At 35.5% G+C, this 20349-nt stretch overlaps 3 protein-coding genes and 1 long non-coding RNA gene across 4 annotated transcripts; 2 read left to right on the top strand and 2 right to left on the bottom strand.

The window, feature by feature from the left end:
* Positions 1-179: 179 nt before the first annotated feature.
* Positions 180-18065, top strand: LOC136803350 (probable methylmalonate-semialdehyde/malonate-semialdehyde dehydrogenase [acylating], mitochondrial). Its single transcript, XM_067060077.1, has 16 exons — positions 180-292; positions 591-629; positions 811-885; positions 1276-1437; positions 2496-2574; positions 3012-3135; positions 3711-3741; positions 4106-4253; positions 4555-4619; positions 13454-13510; positions 13810-13999; positions 14420-14517; positions 14888-14971; positions 15217-15291; positions 16147-16350; positions 17772-18065. Exons 1-16 carry the CDS (start codon positions 245-247, stop codon positions 17871-17873), a joined length of 1581 nt encoding a protein of 526 aa, XP_066916178.1. The 5' UTR covers positions 180-244; the 3' UTR covers positions 17874-18065.
* Positions 7263-9651, top strand: LOC136803386 (uncharacterized). The gene is made up of 3 exons (XM_067060108.1): positions 7263-8158; positions 8638-8749; positions 8903-9651. The coding sequence occupies exons 1-3, from the start codon at positions 7325-7327 to the stop codon at positions 9649-9651; spliced, it is 1695 nt and encodes a 564-aa protein (XP_066916209.1). The 5' UTR covers positions 7263-7324.
* On the bottom strand, positions 9798-10457 carry LOC136803393 (uncharacterized). Its single transcript, XR_010846142.1, has 3 exons — positions 10344-10457; positions 10023-10132; positions 9798-9873 (listed from the first exon to the last, which is right to left on the bottom strand). It is a non-coding gene; the product is annotated as an uncharacterized lncRNA (long non-coding RNA).
* On the bottom strand, positions 17827-19785 carry LOC136803351 (bcl-2-related ovarian killer protein-like). The gene is made up of 2 exons (XM_067060078.1): positions 18887-19785; positions 17827-18686 (listed from the first exon to the last, which is right to left on the bottom strand). Exons 1-2 carry the CDS (start codon positions 19601-19603, stop codon positions 18549-18551), a joined length of 855 nt encoding a protein of 284 aa, XP_066916179.1. The 5' UTR covers positions 19604-19785; the 3' UTR covers positions 17827-18548.
* Positions 19786-20349: the final 564 nt, after the last annotated feature.

Genomic DNA, 20349 nt, shown 5'->3' with positions numbered 1-20349 from the left:
CCCGTGTTACGACTTTTTGCAGAATTCTTGTTGCGAAAGAAAATATATTGAATTACTTCATGTCCAATTGCAATCAAAACATACTGAACAATAGAAATTTTGACGTAAAGTAGATATAACAGGTCATATTTCAGTCATTTTTTGTTTACTTTTCTGTTTGTAGTTTTTTTCAATGATTCTTATATGATAAACCTTTCTTTCTCTTTGGTTTCTGTTAAGCAACACACATCTCCAGGTTTACATCATGGCTCAGCTCTGTTCCCGTGTCTTCAAAACTGCTGCCAAAAGCAACGTAAGTTACACTCCTAAACATATTTTTACCTGTATCCTTTTCACATACAAAGGAATGTAATGTCCTACCTTTCATACACTTTTTCATTAATTCGGTTGCTCGATTACATAACTTATCTCCAAAGCGAACTTCAATCAAAATTCTAACTTTCAACAAATATTTCTACTCCAAGCTGGAACACAACGTTGTTTCAACGTTTATCTGATGTCTCAACGTCCCTATAACGTTAGATGAACGTTTAAACAACATTGTTGGTTGCCAACTGGGCTATCTAAGAAAACACGTGCTTCTTTTTTAGAATGCTGGCATCTGGAGACGATGTTACTCAGGAGCCACTGTATGTTAAATTTATTTGATACTTTCTTGATCTCTGATTCTCAATATTTTCGCATTTCTTGCCTCCTATGAACAACATGTAATGTTATCTAATTTATATTGCCTGTTACTGCTCGGTGACTCACTCATTAGAATCGAGTAAGAATCCTTCATTCATCTTATCCTTTTTATTTTTAATCAAGCCCACAACCAAATTGTTGATCAATGGAGAGTTTGTGGAGAGTAAGACAGACAACTGGATCCCTATACTCAACCCTGTAAGTTACATACTTGTACTAACTCGTGCTTTTTCAAATTTTTATGATATTGTCACAAAAAAGTTAATTAGGAGTTTCTACATTATCGGGTATCAGGGGTCTCGTTTAGGCTTGGAAACGGCAAATTTTGCTGGTTCAAGGCACAACATTTGAGAATTCATTCTACAATCATGGACTTAAATGTTTGAGAAAAAAACTGGAAAATGCTGGTAAAACAATGGAATGATCCCCCCCTTCCCCCAGTGGCAATGTTTAGTACGAACGGCCTTCCCACTGACTTTTCCAATGCCTTTAAACATTGCCACTCAACATACGTTCAGGCATTACAGATTTGAGAGCCTAAGCGTTATGCTTCCAAATACGTATAACTTAATCACTATTTTTGATCAGGCGACAAATGAGGTTGTCGGCATGTGTCCAGAAACTACACCAGAAGAATTAAGAGCTGCAGGTGACAGTGCCCATGAAGCCTTTCAATCGTGGAGAAACACATCTGTTCTTACCAGACAACAAGTCATGCTCAAATATCAACAAAAGATCAAAGATAACATGGTATGTGAACACGTTCCTTTTTTTACGAACATCCATTCGGATGTTCTTAACTTTTCGAGTTTGAAGCTTAAAAATGTTCTTAACATATTCTTATTTTCCCCATTTTTTGTGTATTTTTTTCCATTTTCCTAAGAAATTGACTGATTTCGAGTCCACGAAGCCTTAAATTGTTCTTAACTTGTTCTTAACATTTTGGCCATCGAAGACTTATGTTCTTATATAGTTTGTTCTTATAAAAAAACATGTATTCAACTCGGTTTAATAGCATATCCTAACAATTCAAAAAAATTATCTTGTGTCACTGTCGTCACCAAATCATTAGCGAGTTAGGAACAGTTGACTCTCTCTAATTCGATTTTCAAAGGGGAATCTGATAATTGTCATCGAATAGGGGAACTTATCGAATAGTAGAGTGTCGCTTATAAGAGTTTCCTGTTGACAGGGACTTTCAATATTATTGAATAATAGAGCGTATCGAATAGTAGAACCTCGAATTAGTGAACGTTAACTGTATATGCAATTTTGAGGTCAGTAAATTGACTTAAGCGATTTGGAATAACCCGCAGTTTTGACCTGCAAAATCGAGGACGATAAAAGTGCCGATTTACCGTCGTCTTCAGTCAATATTAAAGATCTAGTAAAGTTCGAAGTTAATCGTAAAACACACATACCCTGTAAATCCTCGAATAAGCGCCCGGGCGCTTATTTAATTTTTCAGACTCTAAGGGGGGGGGGGGCGCTTATTCAAGCGGGGCGTTTATTCGAGCGGGGCGCTTATTTTTTTATTTCAGAAATTTGTATATCAACAAATTCGGAATCTGCTTAAACTTAACTGTTTCAAAGGGTTGATTTTTCAAAAAAGGATGAATAAAAGAAAAATTAGAAAAATCCAATTGACAATTTCTATCATTTTATTCTTAATCGCTTTCTTTCTTTTTAAGACACAAGTATCTACTCAATATCTTAGTAGGATCTCTTGGAATATGTTTCAGTCAAGTTTTTACAGTTTGAAACCTAATGAAAAGAAAATTACAGTATTTTTCTTCGTTTCTTCTTAGGATATTTTGGCCAAGATGGTTACTCTTGAGAATGGAAAAACAATTGACGACGCTAAGGGCAGCATTCTTCGTGGATTACGTAAGTCTTTACGTATTCTTACGTATTGTTGCTTGCATGCTGGACACTGACTGAAACCCTTCCTCAAACACAATTAGAGCTACAAATTAGTACGGGCCTAACTAACCGAAAAAATGAACTGTTTTTTTTTAAGATTGATTATGGGCTATCATAATAGCCTGTAAAGAGCGCAAAGTATTTTTTATTGCAGTTAAAAAGTGCCATTCTTTGTCTGACCCGTTTTTTCTCTTGTCTCTTGTTGCGCCTGTGTCGGATTGTTGTCCATTTTTTTCGTTTTTTTCACACCTGGACCCTCACCAATTTGTACCTTGTCTTACTGAAAATGTAGATAGATATAGACACACCTTCGATTGTTCGCTTATGTTTATTGTAGTGTTGCCCCACAGTCTTAACACGCACGTAAGATAAAATTCTGATTTAAATTCTCTACCTTTCAGAGGTTGTTGAGCACGCTTGTTCAATCACATCACTTTTACAAGGAGAGACAATGCAAGGAATCTCAAAAGACATGGACACACATTCTTACAGAGTTCCTCTTGGTGTTTGTGGTGGTGTTTCAGCGTAAGTGGATTTGGATTTTACTCTGTTTTATTGAAGATCTATACCTGGGGGAGGGAGGTTGTGGACGAACCTTTCAAAGCAAAGAAATAATTCTTCAAAATGTGTGTTACCCTCTGGAAAACGGGAAAATTTGCTAAAAACACTTTGAAAAGTTCTTCTTGATACCTTCTAATTGAAAGTGGTCGAACTAAAACCAGAGTCTTTTACCCCTCGAAGTTTTAGAATAATTTTTCACCCCCTGGAAAAATAGAAAACCTTTCCTTAAACCCCCCTGGAAGTTCTTCTTCGGATCATTACCTGGAAAAGTTTGTCCACCCCCTGTATGGATATAAAATAAATGGCCCAATAGAGATCCCCTAATGGTAAAGAACGCGCAAATGAGAATGAGCCCTTTTGCACTTAACTCTCATAAGGTCATTGAGAATGGTGTAACAGTATGAGCTTCAAGACCAAACCGGTTAAAACCAGACTTCTTTTGCTTGGTCTGTATCATAGGTGCATTATATAAAGAATGACCGGAATTTCAACCAAGGCTTTGTTAGATGTTGTAACATGAAGTTTCTTGATATTTTCAGATTCAACTTTCCTGCTATGATTCCTTTATGGGTAAGTTTGTTGAATCAAAAGCTGAAATTAAAGTTTATTTTAAAAAGAATTGAGATTTCTGTAAAATACAAAGCTTTCTGAGGAATTTCCTATAGTTTTTAAGTTTTGAATTTTGAGTTTTCACATCGCCCACCTCCAAGGATATCCTTAATTTCATCTCAATTTCGACATCAAGTCTTTTGTTTTTTGGACTTACCTCGGAGTTCCCATCTATTCTATTCTTTTACATAGCACTCCAGGTAGATCCATTACGCATGTAGCTTGATTTCTTTAAGAAAATAATTACTTGACCCGGCCACTTTACCCAAAGATATCGAATATCCTCTGAAGGGGTGATAAAATTCTATTCATCATCTATTTTTAGATGTTCCCAATGGCCCTTGTCTGTGGCAACACCTTTTTATTGAAACCATCAGAACAAGATCCAGGTACTGCAATGTTACTGGCAGAGATGGCAATGGAATGTGGTGTTCCACCAGGTGTCCTCAACATTGTACACGGAACTAAACCAGGTATGAGCTTGAGACTCATTGTTTAAAGTTCTCCCATCTCTACTTTGAAGTATATAATTCACCAAAAGTTAAAGAATTATGTTTTAATATCTGTATAAAATCCATTTTAGCCTTTAATACACCTTGTAAACACACTGTTGTCCAATCTTAGTGATACATGCTGAAAATTGTGCACTCAAGTGTGCTTAGAGTTTTACGTGGTGGTTCGATCAATTAAGAGGAATCCTAACGTAAGAGTTATCCGATGTATGAAATTTAAAGGACTGATTATACTGATATGATATTTCTTTCTTCTTTTCAGCTGTTGATTTCATTTGTCAAGATCCACTCATCCGCGCTATCTCATTTGTCGGAGGTGACAAAGTGGTATGTTTTCCTCCAGATGATGTCATCGTCCGTTACAGGGATAGTAAGGGCGGGAAAATATTGTATGCTTAATATTATGCGCATAGTTTACAGCCGTTATGGTGGTATACGGAAAAAAATCTGTGGGAGAGTTTCGAAGGAACTGGCAAACTCTACCGGCGTTTAACTCTTTTCGGCAAAAAACCAGTGGTCTGCAAATTTTCTTCGGCTTTGGGCTTGTATGGCTTCTTCTTAGATAGTGATTTGTCTTGGACTAAAGCATAGTCCAGTTTTCCTCTTGAAACAAAGATCATTGCTGTTGTATTAGATTTGAGTTTCATAGCGTTGATGTGTGATTCTGTGAGTTATAAGTGAGTTTATCTATTTGTGTTTTTCTGTGACGGTGACGCGGATTTTTTTTCCGTCAACGAACGAAGACCTACGCTAGCGGCCGAATACCTTTAAAACTTTAATGCGCGGTTTTCCAGCGGCCGAAGACCTACGCTAACGGCCGAAGACCTACAAATTTAATGTGCAATCAGTTTTCAGCGGCCGAAGACCTACACAAACGGCCGAAGACCTGCAAAACTTTGTAATTTGAGAATCTAAATCTGAGCCAGCGGACGAATACCTTTCTTTGCCGCATGAAAGTTTTTCGCACCAAACTGCCGTTCAAGCGATAGATTTTTAATATTTCGTGAAATAAATTCTTTCCGTGATAAGTCACATGAAAATATAATGGTACTCTTGTAAACATGGAGAGGGATTTGATTGCTGATATTTTTGGAGAAATCGAATCAAAGTATGAAATTGTTAAATTTTCTTGTGATGAAAATCATGAAAGTGATATTGAGATAAAATGTGATATATCTTCCAGCACAGAGCTCAAAAACTTTATTGAAACCTACTCAAAATACACGGGTGAAACCTTGAAAATTAAAACACGAAAAAAGATCACTGAGAAGAGTATCTATTCGGTGCGAGCGTTTTATAGATGCTACCACGATACAAGGTACGAAAAGACAAGAGATGTCAAGTCAATATTGGAGAAGAAACCAACCAAAAGATTCAGGAATACTTTTTGTCCCTTTCAGATGTCGGTTAAGATTCTTAAAAGTGATTCTAATGAACAACCAACTCCATTTAGATGCACCATAGATATAGAGCATAAACACAATCACCCCGTGAATTCTCTTCATGCTTTAAGCTTTAAATCGATTTCAGAGGAAACGCAAAATGATATCAAAAAGCTATTTGAATCTGGTATGACTCCTTCACAAGCATATGCTGAGTTTCTAGGTGAATTTCGTAGGAAATGTGCTACCGACCTCGAATTTCATCATAAAAAAGCTGACCGTAGCTGTTGTCCAAGACGCTTTGACTTCAATGTGCTGTATGCAAAATTTTGTGTTGAGCAGTTTGGCGGAAAGAATGGTCCAGATATGTTTGAATTATTAGAAGAAAAGATTCAGCTGCTCAAGGAAGAACAACGATATGCACATCGAATACAAAATTCACGACAGAAAAGAAAGTTCATCTTTGATCATTGCAATCTTGACACCTTTGATGAACCGAGTTCACAGAAAGGTTAGTTCTTGTATCTGTATGATGTCTTCAAAGCAGTTTTAAAGCAAAGTTGTACATTACAGTGTACTTACTCGCTTACTCAAATCTCACTTTACATTTTGAAATAATCTCAAATGTTGTGTTTAGCATTTTTCAGGGTTTTACTATATTATAACACCCTGTATCACAGAACCGGTGGGACCCACTGGAAAAATCAGCCAAAAAATTTTTTTTCGGTGAGAAAAATACCCTGAAATTTCATCACCATCGGAAAACTACACTGAAATTTTGGCCATCCCACTGGATTTCTTAGTCGTAAACAATAGAATTTGAAATCTCCCCATTATAAGCACAAGATTTCGACTTTAAGCTTCTTCATTTTATCTCCATTGGATAATAAATTCTGAGGCAAGGGTGTATTATAGCAATTTATAACAGTGTTATAATACCTATTATATTGTAGCCATCTAAAACGTTTGATATAACATATCTCTCTCATCAGGTCAGACAATCGTCAGAGCTTATGTTTATCGACTCGACTTCAAATTTGGACGAGCACAATCTACGTTTCTTTCTGCTTTGTACACATTCAATGGCAGGAGCATTACCTTTAGGTATTGTATAACAGATTTATTTGTGTGTTTGTTTGTAGTCTAATTTGTTGTTATAACCAAATAAGTAAGAGCTTCTTTGAGGGTCTAAGGATATTTACTTGTAAGATTGAAAAAGCAGAACCTTGAATAGTTATTCTTGTATTCTTCACACAGGAATTTTGATAACAAGTGATGAGCAGGAACAAACACTGGACGTCACGCGGATTTTTTTTCCGTCAACGAACGAAGACCTACGCTAGCGGCCGAATACCTTTAAAACTTTAATGCGCGGTTTTCCAGCGGCCGAAGACCTACGCTAACGGCCGAAGACCTACAAATTTAATGTGCAATCAGTTTTCAGCGGCCGAAGACCTACACAAACGGCCGAAGACCTGCAAAACTTTGTAATTTGAGAATCTAAATCTGAGCCAGCGGACGAATACCTTTCTTTGCCGCATGAAAGTTTTTCGCACCAAACTGCCGTTCAAGCGATAGATTTTTAATATTTCGTGAAATAAATTCTTTCCGTGATAAGTCACATGAAAATATAATGGTACTCTTGTAAACATGGAGAGGGATTTGATTGCTGATATTTTTGGAGAAATCGAATCAAAGTATGAAATTGTTAAATTTTCTTGTGATGAAAATCATGAAAGTGATATTGAGATAAAATGTGATATATCTTCCAGCACAGAGCTCAAAAACTTTATTGAAACCTACTCAAAATACACGGGTGAAACCTTGAAAATTAAAACACGAAAAAAGATCACTGAGAAGAGTATCTATTCGGTGCGAGCGTTTTATAGATGCTACCACGATACAAGGTACGAAAAGACAAGAGATGTCAAGTCAATATTGGAGAAGAAACCAACCAAAAGATTCAGGAATACTTTTTGTCCCTTTCAGATGTCGGTTAAGATTCTTAAAAGTGATTCTAATGAACAACCAACTCCATTTAGATGCACCATAGATATAGAGCATAAACACAATCACCCCGTGAATTCTCTTCATGCTTTAAGCTTTAAATCGATTTCAGAGGAAACGCAAAATGATATCAAAAAGCTATTTGAATCTGGTATGACTCCTTCACAAGCATATGCTGAGTTTCTAGGTGAATTTCGTAGGAAATGTGCTACCGACCTCGAATTTCATCATAAAAAAGCTGACCGTAGCTGTTGTCCAAGACGCTTTGACTTCAATGTGCTGTATGCAAAATTTTGTGTTGAGCAGTTTGGCGGAAAGAATGGTCCAGATATGTTTGAATTATTAGAAGAAAAGATTCAGCTGCTCAAGGAAGAAGACAACGATATGCACATCGAATACAAAATTCACGACAGAAAAGAAAGTTCATCTTTGATCATTGCAATCTTGACACCTTTGATGAACCGAGTTCACAGAAAGGTTAGTTCTTGTATCTGTATGATGTCTTCAAAGCAGTTTTAAAGCAAAGTTGTACATTACAGTGTACTTACTCGCTTACTCAAATCTCACTTTACATTTTGAAATAATCTCAAATGTTGTGTTTAGCATTTTTCAGGGTTTTACTATATTATAACACCCTGTATCACAGAACCGGTGGGACCCACTGGAAAAATCAGCCAAAAAATTTTTTTCGGTGAGAAAAATACCCTGAAATTTCATCACCATCGGAAAACTACACTGAAATTTTGGCCATCCCACTGGATTTCTTAGTCGTAAACAATAGAATTTGAAATCTCCCCATTATAAGCACAAGATTTCGACTTTAAGCTTCTTCATTTTATCTCCATTGGATAATAAATTCTGAGGCAAGGGTGTATTATAGCAATTTATAACAGTGTATAATACCTATTATATTGTAGCCATCTAAAACGTTTGATATAACATATCTCTCTCATCAGGTCAGACAATCGTCAGAGCTTATGTTTATCGACTCGACTTCAAATTTGGACGAGCACAATCTACGTTTCTTTCTGCTTTGTACACATTCAATGGCAGGAGCATTACCTTTAGGTATTGTATAACAGATTTATTTGTGTGTTTGTTTGTAGTCTAATTTGTTGTTATAACCAAATAAGTAAGAGCTTCTTTGAGGGTCTAAGGATATTTACTTGTAAGATTGAAAAAGCAGAACCTTGAATAGTTATTCTTGTATTCTTCACACAGGAATTTTGATAACAAGTGATGAGCAGGAACAAACACTGGATGAAGCCTTTTCAATGTTCAAGGGTCTTTTACCCGAAAACTCCTTTTATGGATCGCAAGGACCTCAAATGATAATGACAGATAACTGTGATGAGCTCAGGAATTGTCTTCGAAGAGCATGGCCAAACGCAGTCTTGTATCTTTGCACGTTCCACATTTTACAGCAAGTTTGGCGGTGGTTATTCGAAAAAGAACACCGAGTTAGCAAAGAGGATCGAGTGGTCATAATGAAGTATTTTAGATCAATTGTGTACGCCCAAACAACAGAGGAATTAGATGAAAAATTTGAAGAATTTATGGAGTTGGACATGATTGAACACAATCACTCTTGTAAAAGTTATTTTGAAGACCTTGCAAAAATCGAAAGGGCCTGGGCTCTTTGTTATCGCAAAGATGCTTTGACTCGTGGATCACATACTAACAATTATGTTGAAGCGCAATTTGGTGTTGTTAAAGATGGCATTTTGCGAAGACAAAGACAATTCAATGTGAATATGCTACTAGATAAGCTGATGAGTGAATTTGAACAACACTTCAAGATCAAATTATTGTCAGTGGCAGACGGAAGTTTTGATGGTACATACAGCAGCCGATATGGAGGAGGGAAATACCAAATACCAGGTGAGGAAAATCATTTGAATCGAAAAATGAATTGTTTAAAGAAATCCCCTATCTATGTAATCTCTTTTTCGGATATCGTTGATTTATGAATGAGTTTTCAACGTATCTTTTGTTAAAATTATGCTTCTTTTTTATTTTTCCACCCTTTATTTGTCAGGCTATCTATTATCAACTGTTGATTTATAATCTCAGATTTAAGATGGACCAATATTGAAATATATTTCCCTTACCTCTCTTTGGTCTGTTTCCAGATCTCTCCAGCTATTCCTCAGTTTTTTTGATCCTGTTCCAAAGTTCTCTTTCAGCTCTTTCTATAAAATAAGAAGAGTGTAAAAAGTAATATACTGTAGTAGTATATCAAGGGTACTGATACTGAAGTATACAAGTCTTTCAGCTAAAGGGCAAAAAAACAACTGAGCGAACTGAAAAAAAAGCAACTGAACCAGAAATTATGTGTTACCTTATTCTCGTGCAAGTAAATGTGCCAACCATTTAACTTGGATTTTGACTCGCTGAGATTTCCATTCTCGATTTTCTCAACCACATCAGTCACGCTAGATGTCACATTTGCTTAAAAATAAACGAAACGAAAAATGAAATATCTTGTGAATATCTTATCAATTTTATTCTTAAAATCCTTCTCGACCAATAAAAGTTGCGATTTTAAGCATTCAATATCAATACTTTTGGGTGTTGTGTGATCGGGATGCCAAAGCCAGTGTAAACAATGTAATAAAATAAAGAACATCCTAAGCCTCAACTCAAATTTCATATTTCTTACAAAAAAGCTCATCTTCTTCTTTTGAATCACTTTGAAATGCACTTGTCTTGATATCTTCACCATAATCAACATCAACATCCATTGGTTCAGCAGTGGGTTGCTCGAAAGATTTTGTAGGTTTCTGAGAAAAAAAGTGTACTGGTTTAGAAATCAGCACGCAGTCTTTTTTTATAAGAATCACAAATTTTAAGTATTTTTTAAGAATAATGCTGTAACGCCATAATGAAATAATTGGTTTATGTTTCCTCCATCTTTTTCTCACGTTTTAGACAAAAAAGGGAAAATATATTTCGACCATTAATTCGACCGAAAATTTCCTTGCTTGAAAGGAGGCTCTTTTCGATTTATGTAATTCTTATAAGAAAGCTGTGTAGAGTATTTTAAGCAAAGCTTACCTTTAAAAGGATCTCTTGAATCAAGAGTGATACATGGAAGTAAATATGATAAATTAGCTTACTCTTTCACCACTTAACCAAATGTCTCTTGAGCGTTTGATTTTCTCTTTGCATGTACCATCTGATCATTATGCAGCGTGAAAAATCATTGAATTGGTTGATACTTGTCAACCATGATAGTGAAGGAGGAAGTGTGCTTTGTTCTAAACCTTTTTCACTTAGAATGACAGCAGAAAACAAAGCAGCTACACCACATATTGTCCCATCTGGTCCTTGATACGGTAGTGGCAAACACCCGTCACTGCATCTGTGGACCTTTGACGGAGGTGTTGGGGTTTTATGAGCATTTGTTACCACATATGGTTTATCTTTGTTCACATTAAATGTTGTGTTTAGAATATCCGTAAAAAACTTAATCCTATTCAAGAAATCTGTAGGAAGACTCCAAGCAGAGGAGTCACAATATAGAATTTCTTTTGATGCAATGTTGATGCAAAAGCAAACCCAGTGACAACCGAAGACATTTTTGGTCGAAATGAAAGTCTTTCCTTGCTTTTTACCAACATTAGCAAGAACTGAAATAGTTGAAGCCTCTGACTCTGACCATCTCTCCACCCGTTCTATCAATGTACCTGCCGAAAACTCATCTTCCAACTGCCTAAAACAAACCGTAGGTTCGTGGTTGTCATTATTTCTCATATCCGAAAATTGCTTCATAACTGAAATATCTATCCATCTTCTACCCACCAAATATGCAAGACACCCGGTCACCAACTTCTTATTCTCTTCTCTCGCATAAACATGATCACGGCCGTTGAAAAGAATATCTTTGAAACCGTTCAAAGAATCTTCAAATCCAATCCTCTTTAAATTCGGAGGTGATTTCACACCCTTTTCAAGCTTGCCAAACCACTTTTTCTCCTCCAAAACAGCCTCTTTCACTCCCTTCATTTCATGAACCACCTGCAGAGCGTAAAGATCATTCAAATCGAAAAAACACTTTTCATCGAAAATGACAAATTTACTTTTCTTTGATTTTATAGTGTCAATCATTGTTTTAATGTCGTTCAAGGATGGTAACAAGCTCATTTTTAGTCCGTTCTCTAAACTTTCGATTTTCGAGTGCCTGCTGACATACTCTGTAGTTTTTCCTCGTCTCACGGTCTTAGGTATTTCACAGTCAAGGAGTTCTATCCTTTTGATCGAATAACGACGTTCTGTGTCTTTGGCGAGTTCCTTAAATTTTAAATTTAATGAAGTGCATTTAGAACTGAAATTCTTCTCAAGTAGGGCCAATTATGAGTAACGAAAGAAAGTATATAAGAAATAAAACATTTAACATTTTATCTAATAATGTTACGACTGATTAATAATGATGAATTGTACGAAGACATAAGCATTGAATGGCACTCTTTCGTGTCAAATTGTAGGGGGAGGGAGCTCAAATTGCAATTTTTCTGATTTTTTACCTAGATATCACTTTATCTCATCAAACCCCCAAATTTCATAACTTTTTTGCCCAAAAGTTGCCAAAAAATCTCAAAAACTTTATTATTTTATTAGGGAAGATGAAAAACAATCTCCCCACTAATAACAGCCCCTCAACAATAAGGCACAAAAGAGTGCAATAATCGTGCAAAAAAGTAAGTGCACCCTCGATCTAATCGGATCAATATGATGTACTATGATATGGATAAAATAAATTTCCAATAAAATGTTTTATACAAAAAAGGGTACTCACCATTGTTAAAAGTTTGGAGCACATGTTTTCAGCTCTAGCAATACAACAAGAAAGACTTGATTTGTTACTTCACAGAAAAAAAAAACACAACATCGAACGTTCGAACGTTCGAATTTTACAGTGCACTCCCCCACAGTTATAATGTTAACTTTCACATTTATTCAATACATATATGGAATTTCAACTTTTAACATCCCGATGTAGAACAAAAGGATGCCTTACTTTTGTAGGTATTCGGCCGCTTCAAACAAAGACTTTAATAGTTTGATAGCCAAGACGGTGTGAATAATTTTATTTTTAAACATTTCAGGAATTCGTCCGCTGGCTCAGATTTAGATTCTCAAATTACAAAGTTTTGCAGGTCTTCGGCCGTTTGTGTAGGTCTTCGGCCGTTTGTGTAGGTCTTCGGCCGCTGAAAACTGATTGCACATTAAATTTGTAGGTCTTCGGCCGTTAGCGTAGGTCTTCGGCCGCTGGAAAACCGCGCATTAAAGTTTTAAAGGTATTCGGCCGCTAGCGTAGGTCTTCGTTCGTTGACGGAAAAAAAATCCGCGACGGTGACGGCTAGCTTCTAATCCTATAATACACTCTTCTCGAGATGCACAAATTTATTGTTGTCCTCGTTTTCAAACAGATTTCATTGCTATAAAATTACATATTCACAATGATAATTGTGTTGTTTACACCTCATGAGACATTTTGAATGAAAACTTTTTTTTTTAGAGTTAATGTTTGCCTTTTGGGAATTTAAATTGGTTTAAATGTATAATTTCATAGAAATGAAATCTGTTTGAAAACGAGGACAACAATAAATTTATGCATCTCGAGAAGAGTGTATTTCGATTCACGCCACCGTCTTCAAAAGATCAAATACGTATCCATATCATTATATTGGCTTGCTTCGGGGCTATTATTCTAACCAATAATTTTCTGAAAATGTGCCGAGGTAATAAAATTTGCTATTTATTTCACAGGGTCAATACATTTATGAAGAAGGAGCCAAGCATGGAAAGCGTGTACAGTCTAACATGGTATGTGTAATTTGGTGAAAGAAAATAGTTTTTTACCGTTTTTAATTCCATTTTGATAACCCCATTTCTTTCCAAGAATTTCCAGACCTGGACATTCTTTTTCCAACCAGTTCAGTCTTATAAGTTTTGGTAATTTCCATTGCCCCAGCTTATTTCTATACCTGAGATTATTCATGTTTCGATATATGTTTTTAGTAATACAAAAAACAACGGAACCTCCGACGGCTAAAAAAAATCTGACCCTATAAAGGAGAAATCAATGTTAATCACCATTTTGTTTTCTATTTAATGTTTCATAGGGAGCCAAAAATCACGGTATTGTATTATCAGATGCTAACAAAGAATCTTCATTAAATCAACTTGTTGGCGCTGCTTTTGGAGCTGCCGGCCAGCGTTGTATGGCTTTGTCAACCGCCATCTTTGTTGGAGAAGCTCAAAAATGGATCCCAGACCTCGTTGAAAGAGCAAACAAATTGGTCGTGAATGCAGGTATGCTTTGATTCGTTTCTTGTGTCACATTTCCTTGAAATCCTTTTTTATATGATATGTGCCCTCCCAATCTGGGAGCGGGTCCTACTCCTTAGGAAGTAGGAACTGATCTCTTTTTAAGTATGAATAAATGATGTCCAGACACACGGGGACACAGACAGTCTTATGAAATGCATAGTGAAGCTACTAAAAAAACACGATTAGTCCAATACTTATTTTAAGAGTAGGACATCTTTTCGAAAATCATCTCTCGAAAGGTCACTTTTCCCACTACTTTTGTCTGTCCAAAATGTTACATTTTTGAACCAAATTTTTCTCTAAAATTTAGTCAAAATTTTCAAATTTCTGGCTCGCACATAGAACTCTCATCATAGCCTCCGCCAAACTCAGTTTATAATTTCTTCCTTATTCATTTTTCAGGACACGAACCAAACACAGATGTAGGTCCAATGATCACCCCAGCTGCCAAAGAACGTTGTGAACGTCTCATCCAATCTGGTATCGATCAAGGAGCTAATGTAAGAACTAAAACATGTATTTTTATAAGAACCGATATTCTTTCAGATTTCAGACTTCAATGTTCTTCATATATTCGCAATACACTTATTTGCCTTTCTTGGTTTAAACGTAGCGATGATTTTCTAAGCCATTCTTTAAAAATATTTATAAGGTTGGGGTTGTTCTTATTTTCTTGCCAGAATCCACATTGAGCTGGATTGGCTCCGTGAAAATTGTCAAGTTTGGAAAATGAACATTAGGAAAACTTTTTTTTGAATGACTCAAAAGTGACAAACAAATCACTTGTTTTCTTCATCGTGTACTAATTCTCTTGAAATTTTATTAACTGTAACTCTAAAATATTGGGGTTGACTTTTTCTCTTTTTTTAGTGTATTTTAGATGGGCGTGGTCACGTAGTACCTGGATATGAAAATGGAAATTTCGTTGGACCAACCATCCTAACCAACGTCACTGTAAGTTGAATAAAATGCTTACAAAGTATCGATCGGTGTATGTATTACAATAAAAACAGCAGCGCTAACATTTTCTTGGAAAAAAGTACCGAATTACCAGCATAGTTTTTGGAGTTTTCTGTGATCAAAGTTTGTTTCCAACGTCAAGTTAAGACAAAGCGATTTTGATGCAGAAATTTTGTGTTGGTTCCTATAGGGTATTTGTTACATCATTCTTATTTGAATAATTTCTTGATTTTTTTCAGCCTGACATGGAATGCTACACAGAAGAAATCTTCGGTCCCGTTTTAATCATCTTGAATGCTGACAATTTGGATGACGTAAGTTATTTCATTGTTTGTTCCTTTTTAGAGAGACGTTTATTTCATTGACGATTTTCGTCCTAAACGACATGAAACTGCCAGTATGAAAAAATAACGTTTTGTTTTCTTCTGGAGAATCCGCATAGTTTTTTTTATATGTCTACATCAATATAGTTCTGTAAAACATTTCAGAGATAATTGTAAAAACAATAATTTTGGAAAGATTTGTAGGAGGACAGACTATAATTAAAAACTTTAATTAAAAACTTTAATTTTAATCGATCACGTCAATCAGAATCAATTTCCTTAATGACGAAAACTCGTTATTTAGTTAAATTTTGATCGATGACGTATTTGAAATTGTCATCAGACGTTATCAAAAAATTTCTTTTTGACAAGTTTTTCCTGTTGTATCTGCGTTGAAATAGATCAGTGCTAAATACCTTGAATATCTTATCTTAAAGTTTTGGATATACGCTAAAACATCCAAGTTTTCAAGCTTAATAATAGGGAGGTTAAGTATCAAAGATAAATCTACGCGACGAACGGACCTTTTCTCTGCAAGATGGTAAGGGTAGCAAAGTAGATGTTATATCTTCTTTGTTCAACAACGAAGATTTTCACGGTTTTTCGTTCTTGAGCTGTTTTAGCCTGGATTCTAGAAAATGTAGGTCCACATGTTTACTGCAGGTTGCGGGTCAAAACCCGTCCGTTCGTCGCGTTGATTTATCTTTGATACTTAACCTCCCTAATATCATGTTTTGAAGACCGATAGTTTTATGGAAAAAAGAGTTGACATCCGAGAAAGAGTGAAAAAGGCTTCACCTTTTGCCTTAGCAATGCTTCAAATGCATTATTTTTGTATCTTTACAGGCTATCGAAATTATCAATAACAACAAGTATGGTAACGGAACAGCTATTTTCACCAACTCTGGTTCAGCTGCACGTAAATTCACACAAGAAGTTGATGTTGGACAAATTGGTGTCAATGTTCCCATCCCTGTACCTTTGCCCATGTTTTCTTTCACCGGATCTCGTGGATCTTTCCGTGGAGATCTGAATTTCTATGGAAAAGCTGTAAGCTGTTTAAATTCCACTCATCTCCTTTAACCAAATCCAGGATTTACTTAAAACACCTCTGTCTCAAGAAATCGACCATGATAACCCAACCTCCACAAGGATTTTTTTAATTCAGGATATTCATGACGTAATCTTTTATACAAAATACCCGAAAAACACCGGGCTTTATTAATTAACTTAATTAATTAATTAATTAATTAACTATATTAATTCAAAATTCAAATTTTCGATATTTCTGTAATAAAGATTTACTGTATGTTACGAATATCAAGAATTGGTCCCAGCTAAGGTGCTCCTTTTGGATTTGCACCAAATTGGATACGAGTCCTACTTTATTAAAGGGTGCACTACGACGTGCATTACCTAGAAAGAGTTAAGTGATTTCTTTTCGTCCATGAAAAACAGAAGAATTCATTTTCCTCTTACATTCAGATTTCCCGTTTTCGCTCTATCCTCTATCTCGCCTGAGGTTAAATAAAGAGGATAAATACCCCCTTTTTTTGGTTTGAATTTCTCGAAAGTCTTCGCTTTCATTATTTTTGTTGGTTTCTTGTGAAAGAATGACAGTCTGATTCAAAAGAAAAATCCGTCTAGAATCATATCGTTGTGAAAATGAAAACCAATACACTTAAAATGTTTCACATGTAAATATAATAAGAAGTTGCTAAGTGATTTGCTTGACAAAAAATTTCGATTACTTTAGTTCTCAGTTGATCCTGAGACTATTCAACAGTCTTTTAGCAAAAGTTTTCAATAGAACCACGCGTTGGGCAGGGTTAACCAATGAAATAAATTGATTTTTCACATGCAGAGTTATGAAATTGAAAAATGAATTTATTTTTCGAAAACTTCCTCTTTCTCAGATTCCCTTTAAGGTTTTTCATGATCTTTATTTAAAATTGAATGAAAAAATCTTCTCTTAAGAGCATCTCTTTACTTTCATAATATTAAAATTGGGAACACAATTTCCCCAAATCCGAATCTTTTACCATAAACGATTATAAGTGGAAAGGGTAATAAGGTTTTGTACACGAGTTTTACCTTCTAATCCTCTCAAAAAAGATCATCCGAAATCCCTGTTAGATATAAATTCTATTATTAAATGACTTGTGAACCGAGTGACCTTTTCTGATTTCTCCATTCTCCTCTGATTTACATTATTCTAATCCTCATAATTTCGATCTGAAAACCTTGGACTTCATTCAAGCCGATTACAAGCTATATCAAATATCGGAATAGATTCCAGTGAAAGTATTGAGTGTTGGGTGTTTTCGAGTCCACGAAGCCTTCAAATGTTCTTAACTTGTTCTTAAGATTTTGGCCATCGAAGCCGCATCGAAACAGACAAAATTGTTTGGTAGAATCGACCTGATCTTTTATATACTTTAACTACTCAACCTTTAATTTTGCTTTTCCAGGGAGTCCAATTCTACTCGCAATGGAAGACTGTCACAAGTTTATGGCGTGAAGATGACGCGACAGACAAAAAAGCACAAGTCTCTTTCCCCAGAATGGGTTGAGAAACAATAATTCGTTGGTTCAAAAGGAAAATCAATAACATGTTAAAGTCAACAATGAAACGAGTTTTAACTTTTATTATTTGTGTTTAGATTTTTGAACATTTCGTAATGTTTATATTTTTATAGACGTCTCTTGTTTTGTTTTATCGTCCTACTTTTGCATTTCTAAATAAATTTCCATTTTTAGATTCAGTTGTATAAAATAATATCAATTTCGTTTTACAATGTACAATTTGAAACCTTACTTATTTTGCCCACATGAGTTTGTAGCATTGACTGATGTTTTTTCTGTCAGATTCCTCTCGCAGTATTGAGCATCGGTCATGAAATTCCATTCTAATGCGTATCTCTCCTTATGTCATATTTGAAGTTACTACCACGTATGTCTTCTGCTATTTGATAAGCCTTTAGTTGAAATGTCTGTCCTTGATACCAGCTTTTGCATTAAAGCGTCTACTTTCGAGCTCTATCCAATTTACACATCGAGTTTTTTGTTGTGGTTTAAAATCTCAATCATAATATTTGTCTCTTTACTTTGAAAACATGTTATATACTTTTTCACTGTCTGTTTGGATTCATGTAGCTATTTTAATCCATGTTGTCCGTGGGTGCTACCTTGAGTAACGTTATATCCACTCTCTCTCCCAAATAATGTTTATATCTGTACGTCACAGCTCAAGAAAGTTTTAAAATGTAAGCCATGAGTGCTGCAAGAAGTACTGAAAATAGTAATACAAATGCTGAGATTGTCCATGCACAGTTTTGTATAATTTTCGGTTGGTGGTGAGCCGTGAAATGATCAAATAAGCCAACCTAGAATAAGAACGAGAAAGTATAAAAACTATCAAAAATGACGATTATCCTAATCTTCTTTAATCTTTTTAAAATACATACTTGACATCAAATCATTGTAATCTTAGTAAATTAAAGATCGTCTATGGATGATAATATTCGTGTCTTCTGGAAGCTCATATAAAGATTATGCAAGTAAATTGGGTTCTAGATTAGCTTACCCAGCCTCCTTGGTGTAAAATCCAATCCACCAAATCGTGTTCAATAAATTCAACAGTCCAAGTTTTAATTCGAGTAACATGAATACTAGAGCCATTTAAAACACAATCAACAGCCAACCCACCAGCGAAAGCAAAAAACGAAACAATTTTTGGCCAGTTGATACCTTCAGCAAACAACTCTTTTGCCACATTCAAAAAAATACGTTTCAAATTTACATCAGCTAATGAAGACCTCACATTGAGTTGTTGTAAGATTTCAGTATACACACTCGGATGTTTAACTTCTAAAGCTTCTCCAACGTACATTAAAACCTTTGATAAATCATCCATCGTTAATAAACAGCCATTCGGAGAGTGCCGCTTTTCTGCCATAATTCGTACAGCTTCTATCGTTGCCGCTTTTTCACTTTTCGCCATAGAGTTTAAACGGTTGGAATTGGGATATAACTCGTCAACTGATTTTGAATTCGATCCCCCTTTCTGTCCTTTAAGAAGGTGTTTAGTCGATTGTGATATTTTTCTCTGTTTGAAATTTAATCCAGACCGTATCAACCTGTCGTCCATGTAATCGTTAGATAAGACTTGAGCCTCGCTGATAATTTCATCGCGAGATTTACTACCATCAAGACGTCCGTACCTAGCTCGATTCATCGCAATTTGAAACTGTAGCAACATTTGTTTAAACGTAAACTGTCCTTTTTCAATTAGTGATGGCATTATATGCTTTATTTGAATGACAACAAAATCCTTTTATTATTATAGACCGCTAAGTGATTAATAAGCACTAGAATGTTGCTTCCTGTTAACAAATTATCCTCTCTCCCTCTCTCTCAATCAACATAAATAACGATATTAGCTCCTTCGCCTTTTCAAGAGCCCGTGTTGTTTTTCGTTGTTTTTCTCGCGCGACTTGAAAAAAAATTTGAACTTTATCCGTATCCTCAAAAAAAAAGAACAAATCATTTGCGTGATCACTTTTTCTAAGCTTAAAAACGTGATGGTAATTTGAAAATAATAGAGTGGTCAGTGTGACCATCTTTTACGCTGACGTCAGCTGAATTTTATAAACACACAAAATGAAAGTGAAACATGGCGGACGAGATAGTCGCGCGGCTGAGGTCGAAAAACGTTTCATTTCGTGATACATATTTTAGATTCCAGAAAAAACAACGGAAACTCGCGAATTAGTATGTGTAGATTACAAAATCAAAAAGTTTCCACGATATTATCGTGCAAGTAACGAGTAATTGGCGATTTTTTGCGTTTCCAGGCAAAATTGCAAGGCCTGGAAATTCATTTTTTTTCATGATTTTTGAGGGGTCTTCAAATTAAAAAAAGACCTATACCACATGATAGAGCTCTTCAAACTGAGCAAAAAAATGTATTACACCAAAGTCCCAACTTTTCTAGATCAAAAGTTATGGGCCTATTTGTGGTAAAAAACTGATGGAAAACAGGGAATT

This window comes from Clytia hemisphaerica, unplaced genomic scaffold (genome assembly GCF_902728285.1).
Source record: "Clytia hemisphaerica strain Z4C2 unplaced genomic scaffold, Clytia hemisphaerica genome assembly, whole genome shotgun sequence".
NCBI lineage: Eukaryota > Metazoa > Cnidaria > Hydrozoa > Leptothecata > Clytiidae > Clytia > Clytia hemisphaerica.
Note: the sequence above shows the minus strand (reverse complement) of the source record. Positions and strands in the feature narration are given on the sequence as shown.

Excerpts from the sequence above, each read along its gene's own strand:
- LOC136803386 (XM_067060108.1), top strand. The coding sequence starts at position 7,325 with ATGGAGAGGGATTTGATTGCTGATATTTTTGGAGAAATCGAATCAAAG. Across the intron at positions 8,159-8,637 it reads TGAACCGAGTTCACAGAAAG|GTCAGACAATCGTCAGAGCT; the intron begins GTTAGTTCTTGT and ends CTCTCTCATCAG. Across the intron at positions 8,750-8,902 it reads GGCAGGAGCATTACCTTTAG|GAATTTTGATAACAAGTGAT; the intron begins GTATTGTATAAC and ends TTCTTCACACAG.
- LOC136803351 (XM_067060078.1), bottom strand. The coding sequence starts at position 19,603 with ATGCCATCACTAATTGAAAAAGGACAGTTTACGTTTAAACAAATGTTG. Across the intron at positions 18,687-18,886 it reads TTTTACACCAAGGAGGCTGG|GTTGGCTTATTTGATCATTT; the intron begins GTAAGCTAATCT and ends TTCTTATTCTAG.
- LOC136803350 (XM_067060077.1), top strand. The coding sequence starts at position 245 with ATGGCTCAGCTCTGTTCCCGTGTCTTCAAAACTGCTGCCAAAAGCAAC. Across the intron at positions 2,575-3,011 it reads CAGCATTCTTCGTGGATTAC|AGGTTGTTGAGCACGCTTGT; the intron begins GTAAGTCTTTAC and ends TCTACCTTTCAG. Across the intron at positions 14,518-14,887 it reads GTATCGATCAAGGAGCTAAT|TGTATTTTAGATGGGCGTGG; the intron begins GTAAGAACTAAA and ends CTCTTTTTTTAG.